The 18,835-nt window shown below is 58.5% G+C and overlaps 3 protein-coding genes across 3 annotated transcripts; 1 reads left to right on the top strand and 2 right to left on the bottom strand.

The window, feature by feature from the left end:
- Positions 1-1,395: 1,395 nt before the first annotated feature.
- On the top strand, positions 1,396-3,169 carry B0H18DRAFT_1046279 (uncharacterized protein; the record flags this gene model as incomplete). Its single annotated transcript, XM_048030782.1, is given in 4 exon segments — positions 1,396-1,639; positions 1,651-2,599; positions 2,650-2,807; positions 2,870-3,169. Coding segments are annotated over 2 exon segments (1,032 nt in total), but the record flags the coding sequence as incomplete, so codon positions are not given.
- A 1,417-nt stretch (positions 3,170-4,586) lies between these two features.
- On the bottom strand, positions 4,587-4,891 carry B0H18DRAFT_1046278 (uncharacterized protein). The gene has a single exon (XM_048030781.1). It carries the CDS (start codon positions 4,817-4,819, stop codon positions 4,625-4,627), a length of 195 nt encoding a protein of 64 aa, XP_047886453.1. The 5' UTR covers positions 4,820-4,891; the 3' UTR covers positions 4,587-4,624.
- Positions 4,892-15,065: 10,174 nt separating this feature from the next.
- Positions 15,066-16,029, bottom strand: B0H18DRAFT_1145653 (uncharacterized protein; the record flags this gene model as incomplete). The annotated part of the gene is made up of 1 exon (XM_048035686.1): positions 15,066-16,029. The coding sequence occupies exon 1, from the start codon at positions 16,008-16,010 to the stop codon at positions 15,066-15,068; it is 945 nt and encodes a 314-aa protein (XP_047886452.1). The 5' UTR covers positions 16,011-16,029.
- Positions 16,030-18,835: the final 2,806 nt, after the last annotated feature.

Genomic DNA, 18,835 nt, shown 5'->3' with positions numbered 1-18,835 from the left:
CCTTGGATACAATCCTCACACTTCCCCGTTGGCATTCCCCCGATGACTTTCATGCCCACGACTGCTCCAGACCTCGCCATCTCCGCTACTGTACGCTCGCTCGCATGTCCAAAGCGACGGTGCCAGGTATGAATGTCGGCGGCTCGCGCGTTCGTCAGCGATGCCAAGGCGTTTGGGTCTCCCGGTGCACCGCTCGTGTCTGGGATCGATTTCCCTTCGACCCGGGATAGGACGACCTGGTATAGGTTGTTTGCTGTCATCGTTCCGATGAGGATGGGGTCGCCTCCTGCTGGCCCGGATATGCGCATCTCTCCTCCCCTGATCTGGATGTTGCCCCCACTCCCGTCAATCCGAGAGACCGAGATGAGATTTGCGGTGAGCTCTGGTACGTGTAAGGCGTTGCGGAAGGTCACGATCGACCGTCGTCCCTCGATGACCATCTCCGCGTTGTGGGGAGTGGCCCCCACATAGGCCCGGACAGTATGTGTATTCACCTATTTTGGGCTCTCTGGACTGTCATGTTCCTTCCGAGCACATGGACTACCTTCCTTGTTCCCTCCGATACCCTACACCTTACTGTACTTCATGGACTTTGTGCGATTTGCTTTTGATTACCATATATAGTAACTAGAGACTCTTAGTCAGCTTTTGTGGCATACAGTGCCACGAAGACATGTACATACCTTAGTTCTCCCCCACTCTGAATCTACGGCTGCGAGCCAGGCTCGCACCCATTCTCATCACATTTTCTGGAGCTGAGGGCATCTCCCCGGGTTGGTCATCAGTGATCTACTCGGGCCGTCAAGAATCTTTCGGACGAACGCAGCGCCACGTAATCGGGGACAAGGACTCGCGGAACGAGTACAGGGATTTGCAGAACAAGCATAGGACCTCGCGGAACGAGCATAGGGGCCCGCGGAACGAGTATAAGGATCAGCAGGACTTGCTTAGGAGCTCGCGGAACGAGCATAGGAACTCGCGGAACGAGCATAGGAGCTCGCGGAACGAGTGTAGGAGCTCGCGGAACGAGTACAAAGGTCAGCAGGGCTAGCTTAGGAGCTCGCGGAACGAGCACAGGAACCTGCGGAACGAGGAGGGCGACCACGGAACGAGAACGAGGCGACCGCGGAACAAGTTCAGCAAGCGTAGCGACTGCAGAGCGAGAGTAAGGCACCTTCGGAACGAGGTCAAGGTCGAGACAGGACAGAGTCCAAGGAACGAGTCGGAAACAGAGGGATTTGCGAGGCTTGGAGAACCGAGGACGAGGTCAGCGAGCCTGAGGCATCGTTGTGAGATCACTCCCCGGCACGTCTCCCCTCCACTCTCATAGTACACCCCCATCCACCCATGTCACCTTTACCCCTGAAGCAACGGATCACCCCACCCCTCGAACATCATCGCGCCCGGGGGTATCCCACTCCCGAGCCACACAACTGGAGCCCACCGCGAGGGGTGGTATCCTATTCGTGCTTCTTCCGCTCCGCCTACAGCTTCGCGTCATCGCATTCACAGCACAGGCAAGCGCACACAATCCATTCCATTCACTTCCCATCCACTACAAGTACGTCACATATGGAACGAGGGCTGGCGTGCAATCAAGACATGGCTAGAGTCACTACTGCGACTGTGTACAGGCGAGTCAACATCTACTATACCCTCCATCATCAGTCCACCATTACGGTGCATGCGGAATCGACGCCAACGCGCAAAGCGGACGTAGTTGCGAAATCGACCGGCACAACGGAACGGTTCAGGTCTATCACGGAGTCGGCGACTGGCTGTCTCGGAGACGACGGCACGTACGCACTCGACCGCCTCTTCACGGCCTCAGCATCTACAACTCAGACCTACGAGCAAGCTACGGGACGCGCGACCGTGAACTCCGAGCCAGTTACGGCACCTGCAGGCGACGACCATCTCGCGATGCACACATTCGTCGCAAGCGGCACTATCGCCCAATCCACGGAGATACGGAACCACGGCGTTCACGAGACTCGACCAGCCACACGCACGAGCATTGCCGCGGACGGACAGAGACGGGAGACGACGACACGCATACAGGAGCGAGTTCTTGTGCGTACGGGCAGCGACCTAGTAGTAGCCGAGGACACTTCTCGCGGTACTGGCAGGACAGTCGACCCGGACACTCACATCACCGTACGCTCGCATGTTCACCGAGGCAGCTCACTCGCACTTCGCGACTTCTGGAGTGGAGTAGCAGGTCTTACGGGGAGGAAACACGACGGAGCTACCCAGTATGAGGGCCTGACCATGACGACGAGACCGGGGACGAACACGAGCAGCGACAGTTTAAGCACTCACGAGCAAGCACTTGGGTTTGAAGGCCTGCGCAGAGGAGAGACTACCGGTTCGCGGGGGCGACACGCGATGGATAGACGAAGTAGCTGGGAAGTGTATGTGGGTAATGTGAGCTCTATGACACAGATGCCTATGGCTACGACAAGCAGTGGTTTGCCCCTATTTGACGAATCCTTCCACAACGCGTCACGTATATCGGCAACGATGTCCGAGCCCGGAGTCGACATGCGCATTGGAAGGGGACCCGCCAGCATGCAGAAGTGGTTAAGCGAATCAGCACCTTCGGAACCAGGCATCAGTACCACGAGCCAGGCACAAGAGAAGACGCACCCGGCGGGCGCATCCGAACGAAGTCAAGGCCCCATAGCGATGAGTGGACGGCGGGACGAGCAAGGTGCTCCGCTAGAATCAGTATATCTGTCAAGCTTGTTGGGCTTGTACGAGCGCGTCACGACGAGAGATGAGCGGGCGACTTCGGAGGGCGGAGCCTGTCGAGCGTCGATCAGCCTCGGAATGCTGAAAACTGCGAGCCACAAAAGCCGGAGCGAGCGTTCAACCTGCAGGTCCTGGAGTCCAGCGAGTAACCGAGCACGCGAGCAGAGGATCCAGGGGTCAGGGCCAACGAGTGACACCAGCATCGGAGGCGAGGATATGCGCAAGCAAGAGGGGCACGCACGGGAGACGAGCGAGCAGACGCCATTGGCCAAGGTGCAGGCCGCGACTGAGACGTACACGATCGACCACCGTGAGTACAAGGCGCACCACCACGGCGCGGAGATAGAGGAAGAGGTCGGGAATCTGCTGGCGGTGCCGAGACGAGTCTTCACGGTCGAGGACGATCACCCGCGGCTCAGGGAGCGAACTGGAACGGAAACACGAGCATCAGGACAGGCACGCGATGTGACTACGGAGGTTAGACTCACCGGCGGAATCACTACGAGGAGAGACACATGTCTTGCAGAGGTCGATCACCGACACAGGGCACCGTGCGGGGAGATACTGGCCTTGATACGAGGAGATCGAGAAGGAACGGATGCGGCGTACTTAGTCAACCAAGTGCGGACCTACGAGGATTCGAGTGTAAGCGATCTCGAACAAGAAACTGACGGGAGTATAGGGATTCCTGGATGCGGCACAGGCGGGGCGTCGAGCGAGCAAGACGAGCTAGGACGACGAGCGAGAGACTCACGGCGGGCGAGGGTTGCATGCGAGAACCTAGCGGCGACGGGTATTGCGCACGGCCAGGATTTCGATGGCGAGCTAGGCCGTGACGAGAAGAGGGTGGCGGGTGGTGAGGCTTCAAGCGCGGCCATTAGCGCGTGTAGCAAGGAACAGAAGGAGGTCGGAGAGTTCTTGGCGGCAAGACGAGTCTTCAAAACCGGAAACGGCTGGCTTCGGCTGTACCAGCAAGCTGCACAGGTGTCACGGGCAACTAGGCGGGTCGCGACAACAGTGTCGAAGGACAGGCGTACCGGGAGAAGTCCAGTGACAAGCTGCCCACCCTTTTCGCGAGTCGAAGGCCTCATACCAGCTCCACGAGGCGCACCATGCACGCATACGGAGGCGACGCACGCGTCAGGCATCTGGCAAGATACCGTAGGGCGGGATAGTGCGACGGCAGCAGAGCTAGATACGCGCAAGCAGCAGGAGCGACAAGCGCAGGCGTTCAGACGGGTCGTGATTCGAGCGACAGAAATTACGCTCACCAAGGGGATTTCCTCCACCGATCATGCGTACCTCGGACATGCATCTCCCTCCGCGAGAACTTTCTTGCGTGTGCAGGAGCACGGGACGAGCGCGTTCGGGCTTGGAGTTAATGACGCGCGGCTTTCGGGCACGCAGCAGAGCGGCGATGGATGCGACTGCGGCCGGGAGCGTGCTGACGTGGCGAGAGTTCAACAAGAGAGCATGGTCGCCGGGGACGAGAGAGAGTACGACGAGAGCCGGGACATGGACCACCAGCAGTCGCAGGCAGAGTGGGCGGAGAGAGCATTCCAGCCAGAGAAGATCGCTCGAGCGCCCGAACCGTGGTCTGCACAGCCTACTGGCGTCTCGCTAGTCGCTCAGGTCGAAGATACGGGGCGCGCATTCTCACGGCTTGCACGTCTCCTCAATACTAGTAGCTTGGTTGCACACGACTCGATCTGGCGAAGCGCGAGAGGCCCTGAGGCGGTCCATGGCTGCGAGACCGTAAGATCGGAAGGAACAGCGTACGAGGCGTACAGGTGGGGGCGCCACGACCAGAGGGTCCACACCTTAGGTGAAGCAGACACTCGAGGCGAGCGATCCAGCGGTGCAGAGGACGTCAGGGTCTCGGTGCCGGAAGGTGCGAACGAGTGGGAACGGTTCGGGCGTGAAAAGGCGACGAGACGGACAGTTCTATGTGCAAGTGAGTCGCCGGAACAGTCACGACTGAACGAATGCGACGGAGCAGGTCTGGGCCTCGATAGGCACGCACGAAGGGGCCAGCCGGCGGACTCGGAAACCGCAAACTCGTCATCGGAAGGGACGCCCGCTCACGTCGGGGCTGTTGCAACGCAAGAACCGGCGAGACAGACAAGCATGAATCGGGAGTCACAGCTAGAGGAATACACGGACCCGAACTCATCCCGCTTTCAAGCCATGGCGGGCGAGCACATTGCGTCGGAAGGAACGGGATGCGGGGACAGGAAGGAAAGCAACGAGAGCCTAGCAGTGGATACGGAATGGGTGAACCTCGAGCGTGATGCGTACCGAGTTCGGAGGGAGCGGGGGAAGCTTGAGGAGGTAGCAAGACCAAGCATCGCCGGTCGAGTCGATACCTGGCAGGTACGGGAGCAGGACGCGGATGGAACTCGGGCTCTTGCGGGACCGTCGTTCTCTTCGACATGGTCAGTCGCACTCGCGCGGAAGGAGATGATACACGTACACGAGCCCTCGATGGGCGGAGTGTCTCCTCGGAAGGAACTGGATGGCGGTGACGAGAACGGCTGTCGTTCACCGGGAGCCGAAGTGGGGGAGTGTCGACCTGGAGAGGAGTCTGGGCCCGCTGCGGGCGACTACGGCCAGTGCAGGAGTGAGGGTGACGGGGACTCAGAGATACGGGCGGACAAGAGAGGAAGCAACGAGGATGCGCGTACAGGAACTCAAGCTCGGGTCGTGCGGTGGGCCGAGGTGAAGAGCATCTATTGCGAGACTACCTACGACAGCGGAGCGATTCGAACTGGCACGGTCGCGCGAGAGTCACGGCACGCCCCCACCCAAGTCATAAGGAACCAGCACACTGTGTCCGGTCGAACAGGTCGGGAGGACGGGACGGAAATCGATCGGAGTCGAGTAGTCACGGGCGAGGTGAGAACGAGCGTCCAGGAAGCCGCGCGCCGGAGGGAACGAAGAGAGCAAACAGGATACCGATACGCGTCGGGACGAACAGGTGAAGACGGCGAGCGGGAGTTACGCGAGGAACGCGAGGAAGCAGCGCGGACGTGGGTATGCGCGTCGACGACTGAGATCGCCGGAAAATGCACGAGAGTCGCAGTGACCGGGAGTGACTACGTCGCGGAGGGAACAGTAGGCGAACCTCAAGGTCAAGAGCGTGCGGAGTCGGATTGGGTGGATGCGGGGCTAGAAGAACGAGGTACCCAGCACAGAGGGAACCGAGGAGATCAGAGGACGGAGGACGGGAGCGAGAAGACGGATGGTCGAACGGTGCCGAGCGCGAGCTTCGAGGCTGAGCCCTGCCGGAAGGAACGAGGCGAGTTCGAGGAGCCTCTGGAGGCTGTAGAACAAAGGATCATAGGCCGAAGCGGCGACTTGGAGCCACGGGAGCAAGAGGCGGAGGGAACGGGAGCGTGCGTGAGGACCTCGACGGAGGAGGAACTCGCTGACTGCGGAGGGAGCGAAGAGTGGGGTATTAGCAAGCACGGTCGACAGACAGCGGAGGAGACCTCGGCGAGAGCGACAGAGAGGCCGACGGGCATGCCGAACGGGGACAGCAAGTCGTTCGCTGGCAGGCACGGGAGAACGATAGCGACGGACGAGGATTACGCGTGCCGGAGGGAACGAGGGGAGAGCGAAGGGTGCACGCAGCCCACAAGACGAGAGGCTGGGAAAGCCGACTGCCAGGATGTTCAGCAACAGGACGCGGACCAGACGTATGCACACAGATGGTCAGCGCGAAACAGGGGCGAGAACGGATGCACCAGTAAGCACCGTAGAGCGAACGGTTCGATGCGCGACCACGGGCTACAGTACCTGAGGTGTAAGACTGCCGATAGCAAGCATGTCGAGGTCCGTGACGTCGACGAAGGTCTGTCTGAAGGGGCGGAGCTAGGGGAGAGAGGATCCAAGGTGACGAGCACTCAAGTGTATGGAACAGGGCCTGCGCAGTTCACTAGTACAGGACCACTAGTCTCCCGACTCGCAGAGTGGGTGTGCGTCGTCTGTCGTCCCTTGAGGTCAAAAGGGGCTCCCGACCTATTGAGCCGATTCGCATGCGATACCATCTGGCGAGGCGCGCTGCCGGAACCGACGGGCGGTATTCCAACGATCGGAGGATGTGAAGGCACACAGGGACGTGTACAGTCGCGAGGCAACGAGAGGAGGGGGACAACTCGGTGGCGAAGCAAGTGGAACGAGGGCTCGAGACTAGAGCACAGGCGAACGGAGGCTGCACGAACCCAGGGCGCGATGGAGCGGCCGATCGATCAAGCAAAGCAGGGGGATCGCGGGCCGTGTACAGCAGTCGGGGCCTGGGTTGATGCGGAGGGAAGTGTTCAGTCGCCTTGTATCAGGCCTGGCGAGCCAAGGCATTTCAAGACAAGTCAAGGAGACTCCGAGCCGTCTAGCGAGCGCACTGGGTGTAGCACGGCGGTACACGCCATGGGACCTCAAGTCCAACCCGAATCATCGTTGCGGAGCGATGAGGCGAGGTCCGCGAGGGAACAGCCAGTCGAAACGCTCGCCAGCGAGAAGGGGGGAGCAGGTCTCAGATCATGACGGACGCGTGCGTCGAGAGCCAGCTGAACGAGGGCCCAAGGGGGGATGCGATGGCAAGAAACGGTAGTCCAGCGGATGAGTCGAGTGAGTCTGACAGCAAGCGGCTAGGATTGGCGGTGCCGGAGGAGGTGGACGGTTGCGGACTGAGCGAACCCGGTCCGCGAGAGGCATCAGACGAGGAGCTTCCTGAGACTAAGGGTGGATGCAAGGAGACACGAGGTCTGGAGCTGAGCGGGGAGGCCGAATCGAAGCAGGAAGACCACGTACTACAGGACGAGGAGCTAGTAACATGTCTGGGCCGGGGAAGGGCGAGCACTTCAGTTGGACGATGCGATGGCGGCGAGCAGCATTCACCGAACGAGAGTACAGCCAGGGGCCGAGTTACCGGGGATATGGAAGCGACAGGCAAGGGAATCTCGCTGCAAATGCGAGGCGAAGACGGACCGACCGGAGAAGCTGGAACTGACGAACCACTGGGGGCGGATGGCCACGCGCGGGCGTACGGCGAGACGGACCAGGACGTGAGCCTGCCGCTGAGTAATAGGGAGTCCGAGCCCGCGGGTGAAGACACCGAACCGAGCGAGATGCAGGAGACGGCGAGACAACAGGTTCAAGTAAGGACATCAATACGCACGGCAGGAAAGAACGGACGTACCGAGTGTAGGAAAGCGGGCGCGCGCGCGAAGGATAGCGATGGCGAGGGGCTACCGCAGGAGGACTTGGTCGAGATCAGCCAGTCATATGGGCTGAAAGCGAACCTCGAAGACGTACGTGCACGCGACGAGACGAAACAGGGCGGGAGCTTGGAGCCAAGTAAAGGAAAGCCCGAGCCCGAGATGCGAGGCCCGGAGCGACCCGAGAGTAAGCAAGGGGACCCCGTACGTCAGAGAGCAAGAGGTGGACTCGCGCGCTGCGAGACGGAGCAGACCGTGAGCCTGAAGCCGAGTAAGGGGGAGGTGACTGAGGAGAGGAGTGGCGAGAATGACACGAGGTACACGCTGCGGCTGGAAGGCGAACCGGGAACGTCTTCGTGCGCACAGACCAAGGATGGACAGGCCGAGCGAGAGGAAACGGGCGAGTACGCACTGGACGGCGGTCGCGAAGTCGGGATTTTACAAGTAAACCTGCTCGAGGTCAGCCAGCCAAACGGACTATCAGCGGACGATGCGGACGTACCGTGGTGTCGAGGTGCGAGAGCCAGACGCGTATATGGTCGCGGCGAGACGAACCAGGAGGCGAGTGCTGAGCCGAGTATGGGGGAGCGGGCGGATGAACGTACCGGCCGTGGCGAGACATGGAGGGTGCCGAGACGGATAGCAGCCGGGGAGCAGTTGTTGAGCGAAACCAAGGACGACGCGCGCTCCAAGTACGAGGGGACGAGCAGTCAGCAGACCGGATACCTCGTGGACGCAAATGTACCGTGGCAAGGAGGCAGGATGGGCAGGCTTGCGCATACGGTCAGCGAAACGGACCAGGGCGCGAGCTTCAGGCCGAGAAAAGGCGACCGAGACGAGGCCATTTGGCTGCACAGAGTACAGGCGACAGCTACGTGCGACGAACCTCAAGACAGTACATTTGATCCACTGGACCGTACGTGCGAGGGCGGGAACTGTGCTGAAGTCAGCGAGAATATCGACTCGCCAGTCGACCTGCTACGGACCTTGCGACCTGACAGTGATGCGGACGATTCAGCAGCAGCGTTAAATGGCCACTTGTCAGAGGAGTGCGCGATTAAAGACGAGCCGGAAGAGGGATGGCTGCTAGGAGACTTCGGCGAGTTCGACACCGATACACCGGAGGAGGCACCCGAGGACGACCTTGTCGCGTGCTGGCATATTGCGGAGGACGGGCGGCGGCTATGGGGGTACATTCAGCGACTCGAAGCCGAGGCCGCCCTGCGCGAAGTTGAGCAGGCAGATGAATGGACCCCGGAGGACGACACACGCACCGTTGACGAGGACGCCGAGCGGAGCAGATGGTTAGCGCAGTACCTGGTACACGAGCGTGTGCGCCTTGGGGGAGCGATCCCGGATAACCCTAGGACCGAGCACCTGACGCAACGGGAGATTGGACGAGCAGGTGGGCCAGGTGGCCCGAGAACGCAAGAACCCGCGGGACGCGAGCAACCACAGAGTTCGGAGCTGAGTAAAGGGGATCTTTGGAAGAGTGCGGGGGCTGGAGGCTGGCGAGACGGCGCGATCGACACGGATGAACCTGGACTCGGCGAGTGCCTGTTTGTCGGGTTCTCTGAGCTCAGGATGACGAAAGAGGTTTACGATGACGAGCTGGTCACCTGTTTCCTCCTCGACGAGCGCGGGCAATGGGTCACTGAGTCGCTTCCACGCGATGAGGCGAAGAAGGGCGTTGCAGAAGCAGATCAGCGGCTGCGCGGCGGGTCCACGCGCAGGATAGTAGGCGCAACTCGAGGCCACACTATGCAAAGCCCAGCGGAACGAGAGCGACCGCAGAGCGTGGATCCGAGTACCGGGGCGCTGCGGAGAGAAGCTGGACGTGGTGGTCAGCTCGACATCGCAATGGACGCAGAAAAATTGGGCTTCGGCGAGTGCTTACGGCTGGAGTCGGCGGGACTCAACATCCTGGAGGAGGCAGGCGATAATGAGCTGACCAGCTGCTGCCATCTCGACGAGCAGGGAGAGTGGGTCATTGAGTCCCTTCCGCGCGACGAAGCGAAGAAGGCAGTTGCGGAGGCAGACCAGCGGCTGCGCAGCGGGTTCATGCGCTGGTTAGGTACGGGCCGAGATCACACTATGCAGGGTTCAACGGAACGAGGGCAATCTCAGAGTGTAAATTCGGGTATGGGGGAGCTGCGGAGAGAAGGTATCAGATCTGGTGGTCGGCGGCATGGCGCGATCAACGACACAAACGGGTCTCGACGTGGAGAGTGTCTACTTGTGGAGTTGGCCGAACGCAGTATCCCGGAGGAGGCGGGCGGGGATGAGCTGATCAGCTGCGGTCACCTAGACAAGAACGGACGGTGGATTGTCCAGTACTTGCCATGTGGAGACGCAGAGGGTGCGATTGCCGAGGCGAGTCGGAACTACGGCTGGCTCGACGAGGACGAAGAACATGCGCGAGGTTTTGACGCGACTCGGGGGTGCGGCACAGAAAATGGTCGAGCAGATGGACTCGCGTCATTCATGTCGCAATGGATCGCTCTCGGTTAGGCAGGGTCCTCGCGGGGAGTAGGTGACCGGGGACGGTCACAATTCGAGTATGGGGGAGATGTGGGGAGTGGCCCCCACATAGGCCCGGACAGTATGTGTATTCACCTATTTTGGGCTCTCTGGACTGTCATGTTCCTTCCGAGCACATGGACTACCTTCCTTGTTCCCTCCGATACCCTACACCTTACTGTACTTCATGGACTTTGTGCGATTTGCTTTTGATTACCATATATAGTAACTAGAGACTCTTAGTCAGCTTTTGTGGCATACAGTGCCACGAAGACATGTACATACCTTAGTTCTCCCCCACTCTGAATCTACGGCTGCGAGCCAGGCTCGCACCCATTCTCATCACATTTTCTGGAGCTGAGGGCATCTCCCCGGGTTGGTCATCAGTGATCTACTCGGGCCGTCAAGAATCTTTCGGACGAACGCAGCGCCACGTAATCGGGGACAAGGACTCGCGGAACGAGTACAGGGATTTGCAGAACAAGCATAGGACCTCGCGGAACGAGCATAGGGGCCCGCGGAACGAGTATAAGGATCAGCAGGACTTGCTTAGGAGCTCGCGGAACGAGCATAGGAACTCGCGGAACGAGCATAGGAGCTCGCGGAACGAGTGTAGGAGCTCGCGGAACGAGTACAAAGGTCAGCAGGGCTAGCTTAGGAGCTCGCGGAACGAGCACAGGAACCTGCGGAACGAGGAGGGCGACCACGGAACGAGAACGAGGCGACCGCGGAACAAGTTCAGCAAGCGTAGCGACTGCAGAGCGAGAGTAAGGCACCTTCGGAACGAGGTCAAGGTCGAGACAGGACAGAGTCCAAGGAACGAGTCGGAAACAGAGGGATTTGCGAGGCTTGGAGAACCGAGGACGAGGTCAGCGAGCCTGAGGCATCGTTGTGAGATCACTCCCCGGCACGTCTCCCCTCCACTCTCATAGTACACCCCCATCCACCCATGTCACCTTTACCCCTGAAGCAACGGATCACCCCACCCCTCGAACATCATCGCGCCCGGGGGTATCCCACTCCCGAGCCACACAGCGTGAACGCACCCGACTCCAATGATCATAAACTCGGCTCCCTGCTTCGCGCTGCTGCCGGAGTGAGGCGTCAACGGCATGTACTCGGAGAAGTTCGCCCGCTCCGTGAAATAGTGGTGGCTCGCTCCCGAATCGAGGTAAGCCCGGATCGTACCGTCTGCGGTGTCCTGTGGGTCAAGCGATGTCACGCTCGCCATGAAGACGTTGTAGTTGGGGATTGAGGTAGACGTCGATGGTATGGAAGGTGATGCAGCGGCGTTGGCGGATGCGTTGGATCCCATAGGATGAGCCAAGTCAGCCGGCGACCCTTTCTTCGGTCGAGGCGGCGACTTCCAGCTCGATGGTTGTTGCCCTGCCATCCCTCCTCCTTCGCAGTAACATCGCTCCTTCGAGTGACCTTTCCACAAGCACCACTCGCAGATAAGGATTGCCTTCGCCGCCGTCATGAACGCCGAGGTCGTCGGGATCTGTGGCTCGCTCGGCACTGAGGTCTGCGTAGCTCCAAGAGGGTTCTGTGGCTGCCCTGTACGCAGCATCTCGTTGTCGTGGACCGCGAGGATAGTCAGTATAACGTCCTCGGGGTCGGACTTCGTGAGAAGCCCAGCGGTAACGTGGTTGTAGATGTCGCCCATTGACTGACATATGATGATAGCGAACCTATGATCGGTGAGAGGCGACGCCATCTCCCGACACGCCTTGCGACGACGGCGTAGTTCCTCGAAGTGCGCGTGGATGTCTGCACCAGGGACGTACTTGCACTTCTTGAGGTACTCCTCTGCGTTCAACACCGCTAACTCGCTCCGCCTCTCCTTCACCCCCAGTAACGCTTTCCAGAACTCAGCCGCCGTGAGACCAAGCGGTTCGACTCCGCAGCTTTCGATGTCCATATTGAGCGTACAAGTCGCTTTCGCGTGCAAGTCGTCCTTGGTCCATTTTGCAAGCTCTGTGGTTTCGGCGGGTGTGGGAGTGGTTCCGGCAGGCTGAGGAGCGGTCGACTTTCCGAGTAGATGATCGAGTTTGCCCTGGAGTTCGATGATGGTGAGAATTTTACTTTTCCACTGGACCCAGTTGGTCCGTGTGAGATGGAAGTTCTCCGGCAAGATTATGACCTTCTCTTTGTCGTCGGACATAGCGGATATATGCGAGATCGTGGGTGTATGCGGTTTTTCGGTGGCTATATGCGCGTGGACTACAGTCGTCCTGTCGTGGGATCGTCACGAGGCGTCGAAGTCGGGTGGTTGTACCCTTAAAGCGTTGTCGATTCGTACGACGAGGAAGCGGTTAAGAAGACGAAGCGGGGCTCATAACCTGTTAAGGTTACACAGTCTCAGTCTCGACCTCGTGGTACTCGACTTGTTATTACTCTACCTGTTAAGGTTACACAGTCTACGAAATACAGTATGAGTGCTCAAAGTCCATGAGAAAATGCTACAAACGAGCTTACCTCAGTCTCGACCTCGTGGTACTCGACTGAGGTAGCAGTACACTAAACGCGTCCGTTACAGTCCGTTCGCTAGTCACGTGTCCGCGTCACCACAAGCGCCCGCGTCACGGTCCCACCTCAATAAGACGAGTGGGCGAGAGAGGGAGACGGCAAGAGAGGGAGACGGCAAGAGAGCAAAACGGCGAGAGAGCGGGCGGGCAAGAGAGCCAGCGGACGATAGAGCGAGCAGGCGGACGATAGAGCGAGCAGGCGGACGATAGAGCGAGTGGGCAAGCAGCAAGCGAGCGGACAGGAAAGACAGCCAGATGGGCAAGCGGACGACGAGGAGAGCAGGCAAGGGAGTGGACGACGAGCAGATGGAGCAAGTGTAGAAATGCGCAGATAATTCGTCACACTCACCTTGTGGTTGACCTTGTCACATCCTGGGCTCATGCTCGTCGTGAGCCAGACTTGCACGCGGCGGGCCCATCAATGTCGGTGCCAGCAAATGCTCTTCGTGCATCGCTGACGGTCGTTGCGGCCGCGTGCCGCACACCCCGTCTCTTGGGAATAGGCCCATCTGCGTGTCCCGGAGATCTGCGGCAGGCAGGCAAGGGCGAGACGAAGGTGAAAATGGAGGAGAGGACGCTGTGGGCAGTGGACGTGAGGAAAGGCCTTGAGTCAGAGCAGCGCGAAGTCGTGTGTCGGTGCGTCGTGGCAGTTGTGGCTGCAATTGGCATTCGCCAAATTGAGCGCTTCGCACTTGCAGACGACTGGCGCGCCTCACTCTTTCGCCCGCTGGCACTCGCTCGCTCAGTCGTCTTCCCGCTTGCCCGCCTCTGCCCGCTCTGCCGTCTCCCGCTTGCTCCGTCGTTTGCCAGCATATCCGCCGATCACTCAGACGCTCATCTTGCGGCCCTCTTGTATACTCTCGCGCTCTAGCACTCGACTGTGGCGATCCCTGGTGAAACATGTGGGTCTGGGGCCACGCAACTGTGCAGCCCGGGATGCGAGACGACCGCCCGAACGTGGAAGGAACACGGGACGAGAAGGACGAGAGGAGAGCGGGAAGGGAAAGGAGAGGGAATTCTGTGGTGCGAGTGAACAGGACGAGTACGAAGGCTTGAAGTTGGAAGGTACGCTCTCACTAGGCACCCCATTCACGGCTGATTTTGCCAGTACCCGCACCAGCAGGCGATCAACGAACGGGAAGTTCGTCGTGCGCCCTGCTGGCCACGAAGACGGCACTTCCGTCACTCGGGACGATTTATACGTCGTGCCCGCTACTACAGACGGCAACTTGTCGGACGCGCATAGCTGTGCGTCTGGTATGCTCCATCCACCAACCACCGTCCACCGACAGTCGTGTAGTGCATACGTCAAACCCTTCGCCCGACTTACACGCTGCCAATGAAGATGACGATGCGTCCTGCGTACTCGCCAAAGGACCCGATGTGTAGATTAATCCCATACGTGCGCGCGACGGGACCACAGCCCATTGATTTCTTACGCCAAATCACACAATGTGCATGTTGATATCGAGCCCGCCGTTCGACAGTAGTATGTGTCTCGTGGCGTGCGCGACGCATGCTCTAGTGGGTTCATCATGACACGTCAATTCCCTGTTTTGATGCACTGATGTCTAGAGCACTACTTACAGATGGTACAATGAGCAACGAGCTCGCTGCACCTGTTGTTGGCAAACTTTCTGGGCCACTGACTGCGCGATGGCCTGGCTAATCAACCCCGCGCTGTCACGACATGCTGCGTACGAGCACTACTGGCGCGCCTTCTTGTTATTCTATGTTACCTCACTTGAGTAGAGTACTTGTTGCATGTAGTAAGTAGTTGTCATGAATAAATCAATCATTCTACGCCCACTGTTGTATGACTACAAGCATTAGCCACAACACACATAGTGTGATTGTTCGGCCATAGATGGGACGTGATATTGTATATTCCTATAGCATGTCAAGCAAAGTCATTATAGACCTACAACTTACTATAATGGTTGGCTGCTATGCTACGTGGTACTATACTGTCTATAGGGGGTATATACTGATGGCTGTGTGCTATGGCCCCGAAACTTTTTTCCTGATGCATATCTATTGTGCCATACTACATGTGAGTATTGTTGGAGACCGAATTAAAGGGAATCTTACCAGCAAGGCCATTGCGAGCTTCTAGGTTCTCGCTTTGCCGAACACGTACGAGTGCAGTGTCAAAGCGCGCCGGTATAAGTACTTCATCGTTCTGACCTATTTGACGAGGTCGCGCATGGATTGAATCGAGGGTCTCTTTGTCGTGGTACTTGACGTTGCGGAACTTGATTTTATGGAAGACCGGTAGAGTCGCAAATGGAAATCGGACCTGGAGTGCCTGAGCTTCGACGTCGTTTCGTGCCAGAGCTGGATTGTCAAACTCCACCACGAAGCGAGCAAGAGCAGCCCTAAAAAACGTCGCACCATAGCCCTGAGAAGACACGAGCTCGGCGACAGGGACCGCCTTTCGACTGGGATGCTTCGTCATGAGATGATGTAGCGGGCATGCCATATCTGGCGGCCGCCAGTGTATCTCTTGACGTGCAGCGATGAGATCACGCTGCTCACGTTGCACTCTGAGGAGACGCCATTCGACGTAGTTGGCATGCTGCAGCATCTTCTTGCGCCTCTCGAGCCACTGGGTCATTTGTGGAAATTCGTCCTTATGGTTCGTCGCGCGGTAGGCCTCTTTCGCGAAATCAATATGGAGTCGCTCAGTGGACTCTGTATTGTAATTGTCGGTCGTACCGTAGAGTTTGATCGCGCGGACGTAGTGAGTCATCATGTGAAGCTTCGGAAGGAGGAAGTTGTCCCGTATGCCAAGCCGGATGAAGACATCCTTCTTCGCATGGAACTCGGACAGTGAGCGCTCGAGTGCGACCAGAGTCGCGCCTGAGTGGACCGAGTATTGTGCCATATACACGAAGTCCAGAAGGGCTTTCGTAGCACTGAACAAGTCCGCGACTGACTCGCCACCAGGCAGCTGAACATCGACCAGAAGGCCGAGCATGAACCACGCCATCTGCTTGTGTTCAGTACATCAGCAAACTCGGCAATTTCTGAGCATCTGACAGGCTGACAGAGACCCCTCAGAGCGACTCAGTGCATCAGGTAGCTCAGCATTGTCAGATTATTCAGACCCATCAGATGAAGACACCTATTCAATTCCGATAATTGCAGTAGCCACAATATTATTGCTCGTACATCAATGGCTCGAGAGCGCTGATTGTTTCATTGTACCAAGAGTAACAATAGTGGGTAAACTACACTAAAATGTATGGTCATCGTCGACACAGTCACATCAGCAGCATAGTCTATTCTCTCTCGCATTGTCTGCTGTCTTGCCGTGTTGTCTGCCATCTCGCCGCCCGTGCCATCTGCCGACTCGCCTGCCCCGTGTACCCTCTCTCGACCCATCTGCCCCGTCTGCTCTCCCATTTGCACAGGCCGGCAGCAGCAGCCACTCGTCTGCATGCTTCTGCTTGCTGGGTTCGTCCTCGGCCAGCTCCCGCTCATTCCGCTGGTCCTTGTTGAACACGTGTTCGATGGGCTAGTACGCATCATGCTTGTCTTTGTTGGGGTCGTTGTCGGTAGGCTCTTGCTTGCTGAGATCAGCCTCGCGCGGAGCTGACGAGAAGCGTTCAACTCACCTAACATGTACCCTGATCCTTCTCGCAGTCTAGCGCGTCGGGTTCAGACGCGTCGACACGGATGCGGGTAGTCTACGCCTAGTCGTGTTTGTCCCGCGCACAATTATCCTCGGTGGACTTGTCCTCGAACACCCTCTCGCTGGGCGGGGTCGGCATAGGTGGATGCTTGCTTGCTGGATTCCGAATCCGCAGTCAGATCGTTGCATGCGGATTCGTCCTGGGCCGAGCTCGGGTATACCTATGGGTATCCCGAGCTCGACGGGCGAGCAGGAGCGTGGCCCGTAAGAGGAAGCGGGTGCAGGACAAGTGACGAACAGGTGGGCAGGCGAATAGGCGGGCAGTCGGGCAGGCGAATTGGCGAACGGGCTTGCAGATGAGCGAGCTGAGAAGAACCTGGGCGGGCAATGCATCGAGGACGGCAGGAGTGGACTGGCAAGAGTGGGCGGATGACAGAGCTAGTGAGAAGGCGAGGCTGAGCGGACGAGAACAGGGAAGCGATTGAGCAAGCGAGTGGGAAGGCGAGCAAGAAGGTAAGTGGCGAGCAGGCAAGGACGGGCATGCGAGCGCATCAGCAAGAAGGCGAAGGCGGGCGGGGGAACTGGCGAGAGTGGGCAGGCGAACAAGCTAGTGAGATGGCGACGAGGCAGACGAGCATGCGGGCGAATGAATTGGCGAGCGTGCGAGTGTGTAGGCAGACGGGTGGGCTAGCATTGGCAAGAGGGTAGGGGAGGGCTGGCCACATTACTGAGTGGAACTTGACCGTTTCGAACGGTCCACCCGGAGTGCATTTGGCCCGTTTCTAACGGTGTACCCGGGCTCGGCCGGAGCACTCCGGGTCTACCGTTTGGAGCGGCCGCCGCCAGCAACGAACCGGCCGGAGGGAGGGTGGTGGTTTGGAATGGTCCGGCCGGAGTGTTGGGTAACGTTCCGGCCGGAGCTCTGGTGAACGTACCGGCCGGAGGCCTTGAGAAATATGGGTTTCCTACGGTCCGGCCGGACTGTTATCCAACGTCCCGGCCGGAGCTCTGGTCAACGGTCCGGCCGGAGGCCTCGAAAGATTTAGGCTTCCTACGGTCCGGCTGGACACATACCCAATGTTTCGGCCGGACCTTTGATCAGTGTCCCAGCCGGAGGCCTCGAAAATTTGGGCTCTCAACGGTCCAGCCGGAGCACTCAGCAATGGTCTGGCCGGAGCACTCAGCAATGGTCCGGCCGGCGCACTCAGCAATGATCCGGCTGGAGGCCTCCAAAGATTTGGATTCTCAATGTTCCGGCCGGGACCGGGGGTTGGTTTCTAACCTTCCGGCCAGACCCCAGATGAAACAGTCCGGCCGGGCAAAATTCCACCTTCCAAACATCCGGCCGGAAGCCTTGCGGAATCTGGGCTGTAAACAATCCGGCCGGGCTAGTTTGTAATCATCCAGCCAGCCGGACCCCAGATGAACAGACCGGCCGGGCTTCTCCAAAACCAGCCAGACCCCTCAGAATTGATCTGCCGGTGATATAACAACAAGAATTGTTAACCCCCAAGCTCAGCTGGAAAATGACCAAGGTTGTATCAACCAAGCTCAATATTTAACCACCCACCGAGCTCAGAGTTGAACCACCGAGCCCAGAGATGAGCCACCAAGCTCGGTATCAAACCACCGAGCTCAGTAGTGAGCCACTGAGCACAGTATTGAACCACCGAGGTTAAACAGCTAGGCTCGGTGGCCGAGAAAAATTGGCCGGGCTCGGCGCCGAGGATAAATGGCCGAGGCTCGGGCCGAGGTTTCGAGCGCCGAGCTCGGGCCGAGGTTTCGAGCGCCGAGCTCGGTGAAAACCGCCGAGGTCAGTATCAAAGCATTGAGCTCAGTGTTAAGGGGCCCAGTTAAAGGGCCGAGCTGAGTGTTCAATGACCGAGTTTGTTGTTGAAGCACTGAGCTCGGAAATGGCCGAGGTTAAACCACCGAGCTCGGTGAGAAACGGCCGGGCCGTCAGATTGCCATATAAGGAAATTTGGTATCATCTGGTAGCCCTTCATTCACAGAGTACAGTATATGTTCCCTAGTGTACAGAGATGCCTAGTTAGGTCAGAGAATACAAAATAAAAAATGCTCACAGGCTTCTCTGAGAACGTACTATTCAACTCCTGAGGCCAGTTTTCTTTTCCCACAATGTTTGACTATCTAGAATGTGCTATTTCAATGCACAGACT

This window comes from Fomitopsis serialis, assembly GCF_022376445.1.
Source record: "Fomitopsis serialis strain Sig1Antser10 chromosome Unknown B0H18scaffold_166, whole genome shotgun sequence".
Taxonomy (NCBI): Eukaryota; Fungi; Basidiomycota; class Agaricomycetes; order Polyporales; family Fomitopsidaceae; genus Fomitopsis; species Fomitopsis serialis.
Note: the sequence above shows the minus strand (reverse complement) of the source record. Positions and strands in the feature narration are given on the sequence as shown.